The 5,000-nt window shown below is 35.3% G+C and overlaps 1 protein-coding gene across 1 annotated transcript in view; it reads left to right on the forward strand.

Annotated features, from left to right (window-relative positions):
* The window catches only part of LOC145256266 (uncharacterized), a 62,053-nt gene that overhangs the window by 56,021 nt on the left and 1,032 nt on the right, over nucleotides 1-5,000 (forward strand). The window contains exons 3-5 of the mRNA XM_080114943.1: nucleotides 1,805-1,876; nucleotides 3,274-3,369; nucleotides 4,197-4,331. Of these exons, the coding sequence (XP_079971069.1) occupies nucleotides 1,805-1,876; nucleotides 3,274-3,369; nucleotides 4,197-4,331 (303 nt within the window). The remainder of the gene's footprint in view (nucleotides 1-1,804; nucleotides 1,877-3,273; nucleotides 3,370-4,196; nucleotides 4,332-5,000) is intronic.

The raw sequence follows: 5,000 nt of genomic DNA on the forward strand, positions 1-5,000 counted from the left end.
TTGACTAAACTTGAAGTTATATAGTACTAGCCTGGGTGCCTGGCATTGCTCGGGTGTTTGTAGGTGTGTGTTGAGCAAAAAAAAAAAAAAAGAAAAGAAAGTTGTTGTAGGCAGGCAGGCTCGAACCCGTGACGCAAAGATAGAAAAGAAAGTGGAGCTGTGTGTAAGGGTGTTGGTTGAGCAAAAAATAAAAAAGGAAAATTGCGAGCACAAAAAAAAAAAACGTGTTAGTAGGCAGGCAGGCTCGAACCCGTACCGCGAAGGGGGAGAAGAAAGTAAAAATTTAAAAAAAAAAGGAGACGCGTAAGCTGTTGCACCCATCGCCAAACCGGAAGTGGCGTAGGTTTAAATTAAGGCTAGACAATCGAAAAGCGGCGATGACATTCGAAAATATTGGCGAAAAAAGCGACCCCCCTGTAGAAAAGGGTACAGTTTAGGGTGAAGGAATGAATGTTTTTGTTCAATTTTTCGATATTTGTCGCCCGAAGGGTCGATCTTCAAAATAATACCAATCTTGTGAAGATCTGTCGCCTCCTTCGAAAGTTTTTGCGAGACATACATACATATATACATACATACATTTAAACAGACAGGTGAGATTTATATCATAGAAAATTACAAATAACATGCATTGTAACAGATAACTAAATAGGTTTTCGCCCTGACATATAGATGCAACAACTAATAAAAAGTCCTTTCTATTTTTAGGTACTAATCTTCGAATCACACGTGTTATAATTTGAGCTTAATTAGTTCATTAGATCGCAGTTATATCAGTAATGTTTCCGTTCAACATTTCTAAAACTAAAAAAAATCTGACTTTTGTCTGTTGAAAAAAATTACATTCTGATGAAAAAAAATAATGTTCAAGCAAAGCAATGACGTCATCAGTGCTATTCAGATTTTTTCTGTTAGACCAAAAAAAAACACAACCGTTACAAAGTGGTATGATTACTTTTTTACACCGGAATCACCACTTATCTAGGCCCAGAGGCCACTCGAGGATAAGGGTTAATGGGTATACATTAGTCATTGTGATTATAGCGTAGTAAACATAAGTAGTGGGAATTTTGTAAATTGGATTACTTAGCGGAACGGTTTCGTCAAGAACTTGTTTACGTTGGACTTGAAGACAATCAGATTGTAGTCAGCTGGAAAGCAGGCAATCGAAAGAGAGTTCCACAGGCGTGCAGTTCTAAGAAAGAAGCTTTGTTCATAGAATCTACAAATGCGGCCGTATGGCCATAAATGATACTGAATATTCAGCTCATCTAAATTCGGCAGACGTCGTAGAAAACGGTTCAGTCCAGTACTGTGTTCTTAGTCAGTTCTACCTTTCATAAAATTCAGTCAAAACACGCGTCGACAATTAGGAGCGTTTCTTGTACAACTATTGCAGGGAAACAAAATGTATTATAAATGGTGCATATCTATCTATCTATCTATCTTTCTATCTATTATATAAAATGAAATTTGTGTGTGGGTGTGTGAGAGAGATAGAGATAGATAGATAGATAGAGAGAGAGAGAGACAGAGAGAGAGAGAGAGAGAGAGAGAGAGAGAGAGAGAGAGAGAGAAGGAGAGTTCTTTCCCCATGCACTCCTAGTCGACTGGACCGATTTTGTTTTAATTTCAGACAAATGAACTCTATGTGCCTAGCAGTATTCTTAAATCGTGCGTGTGTCTGTGTATAAGTTCTATTAATCTTACAATAATTTTTTCTTAATATTTTTGAGTTGCACAATTTTTTAGAAAATGATTTTATGTGATATTCGATAATGGTAATTCACATTTTTCCTTTCAGGTTTGTTTGGTTGGAAGTCTTGGAATTGCAGCTGGAATTCAGAAGCTTGCAGATGAGAAAATCCGGCAGCTTGTAAGTAGTTTATACGCTAGGAACTTGAAATACACTCACATAGCCACGCATAATTTCCCTCTTCCTCCCACCTAAAACTTAATACCTTATCTTAATCTTAGCTCTAATGACCCATGAAAATGCACCGAGTTGTGCACAAATCCCAAGAGCGATAGAATCCTTCTATCATTTCTGAAAGTGACACAATGTTCAATGACCGAGATCGGAGATGTGCCACTGTACAACTCATGCTCTCTACAATCCAAGTTATCACAATCGGACCATTGCTAGCACCCTAAAAATGCATTGTTAGAGTTCCACGAATAACAGGGACGTGCTCAGGGTGATAAAGACAAAGTTTCCGACCACAGTCATGGTTTTGGTGTGGTTTCAAGTGAGGGTCACATCATGCCATCTAACATCCTCGAAGGTGGCTTGCAAGTCAACTCCAAAGTGTACCTGGATGTGCTTAAAAGTGTAGTGATCCCCTGGTGCAATTAGGTGGCCGCTGGCAGACCCTGGGTGTGGCAGCGGGACTCGGCACCGGTCCACAAGTCCAAAGAGACCCAGAAAGAGGCTTCAGAAGGAGTGCTACTACTTTGTTCCCTTATCTCACTGCCCACTCCTCCCTCGACCTGAACCCGCTGGACTACTTCGTTTGGTCATATGTCGAGAACACCACAAACATGACCTCCCACAGCACCAAAGCCATCCTGATCGCTGCCATCCGCTGAATATTCGCCGAGCTCTCACTAGCGCTTGTGAAAAAAGCACGTCCCCAGTTGTGGACCCGTATCGAGGCGGTGATTGAGGCTGAAGGAAACTATATTGAATAGATGTCAGTTAACCAAGTTACCTGAATTGATTCTCTTCAATAACAGTTTTAAAATGAAGTTGCAGTATTGTTTTCTTTAGGGTTATGCTTTTATCGCCCCCCCTCTTTATATTATGCCCTTTAATAACCCCTCTAAAATCCTGTAAACTGGATTTGAGTGAATAGTTATTAATTCTTTACTTCAGTACTTTCATTATTTTATCCTTTAATCCTCACATTCCATGAGAAATGTTTTTGACAAAGGGGAAAAATTGCTGTTATTTTGGGGTCAGAATCCATCCATCTAATATTGTTGTTTAGTTTTGACCATGAAGTAGTATTTTATTTATTTATTGTTTTTATAGCTCCTTAGATCAATTGGCTTCATATCTTGTCTGAAGCCATTTCCATAAAAACAGCTGATCGAAGAACATTCCCAGCATTGTGAGCGCTTAGTGTATTTTCTTTCTACAAAACTTTATTTCATGTACCTTAAATAAATTTATTACCTCAATATAAATAGAGTTTGTTAGTTGATTTAAAACGATTTCTGACTAATCAGTTACTTCTGACTCATCCTCTATTTGTCTTTCTTTTATTACAGAAAATTGCTTATATGGTGACCGCCATCTTGTCAGCTTGTATTTTTTGTGCAATCGCATGGTGGATGTACGCAGTTTCTGTAACATTCAATGTTTGGGTAACTTTTTTTCCTTCTACATCTTGCATTTAATTTTTACTTTTCTTTCAAAATAATAATAATAATAATAATAATAATAATAATAATAATAATAATAATAATAATTATTATTATTATTATTATTATTATTATTGTTATTATTGTTATTGTTGTTGTTTCTATTGCTATAACTATTGTTATTAGTATTATTTTATTATTATTGCTATTGTAATTTTTATTATAATTAATGTTATTATTACTATTGTTAGTATTATTTTATTGTCAATGTTATTCTTGCTATTAGTCTTGTTATTTTCTTATTATATATATATTTGCTATTAGTCTTGTTATTTTCTTATTATATATATATTTTGTTATTATAGTTATGGTTGTTGCTATTATTATTATTATTATTGTTGTTGTTATTGTTTTTGTTATTGTTTTTGTTATTATTATTGTTGTTGTTGTTGTTGTTGTTGTTGTTGATATTATTTTCTGTTTCTTATACGTCTTTTCGCCATTCCCTTTTCAAATATTTTTTCTCAATTCGTTCACAAAATAAAAAAAAAACGTGCAAAATATTTACATTATTACTATATTATTAGATCAAACTCTCTTAAATATTTTCTTCTGAAAGTTCCTAAAGAATACGCTATTCTTTCATTTTTTTTCAATTATTTCTGAATCAAGCAAACTCCATCTTCTAATACTCTACGCTATTGTTGTTCGTAGTTTAATTTGCCAACGGGTCTCAGAAATGTACTACTCTGTTTGCCTCCCACGTAGATTAATCCTCATAGATTATAAGTTCTGATTAAATGTTGTTTTTTAAATTTTTGTTTTGACAGTATATCGTTGTTACTAACACGTACAGAGACGACTACTACAACATTGGATGTGCTGGATTGATAATCGTAAGCCTAGAATTTATTCTGGCCATTGTCTCCTCCTCAATTTGTTGCTGTTGTTCTCCCACAACTGCAGTAAGTAACTTTGTTTATTTTTCCATCAATTATGTTTATCATTTACATTATCAACTTATGTTACAAGAAAATACTGTCCCCTTTCCATGTAAATAAGAAGAACATTGGATAAGTGAACATGAGATTAGGATTGGCCGAGACTCGAACCTTGTAAGCAAGGTTCAGAAAGTGGAATGTTAAAATTTAGCTATTGTTAAATTCTATTGGAAATAATTAGATATTGTTCGTATTGTAAAAAGAATTGATTATTCTGTTCTTTTATGAAACTGAATTACAAATGTCAGCTTAATAGAATGAACAATACAAATTAAAAATGTACTGTTAAAGAAAAATAGGTTAGGTTAAAAAAATAGTTTGGTTGAGAATTCTTTGTTTGCGGAAGTGTGTTTTGGACAAACGTGTGCTTAGCCACGTGAGTTGGTCACGTTTTGAAACCACACATCTGACGTCATAGCAAAAAGGGAATTCTCAATATAGGAGCTAGAATAAGTCAGATTAGGGCAGTCGGGCAGTCGAGTTCGAGCAGTAAGCAGAGTCGGGCGGAAAGAGCCGACATGGTTAGAAGAGTGTCCCCTTAGAGGCGAAGGGGTAGAAGTTTAAACATGTAGAACAAATGTGAATTCCTGACGTCATCATCATTCGACCGGTCCAATGAAATAAAGAATCACC

This window comes from Euprymna scolopes, chromosome 32, assembly GCF_053919585.1.
Source record: "Euprymna scolopes isolate OS-2025 chromosome 32, ASM5391958v1, whole genome shotgun sequence".
Classification (NCBI taxonomy): domain Eukaryota; kingdom Metazoa; phylum Mollusca; class Cephalopoda; order Sepiida; family Sepiolidae; genus Euprymna; species Euprymna scolopes.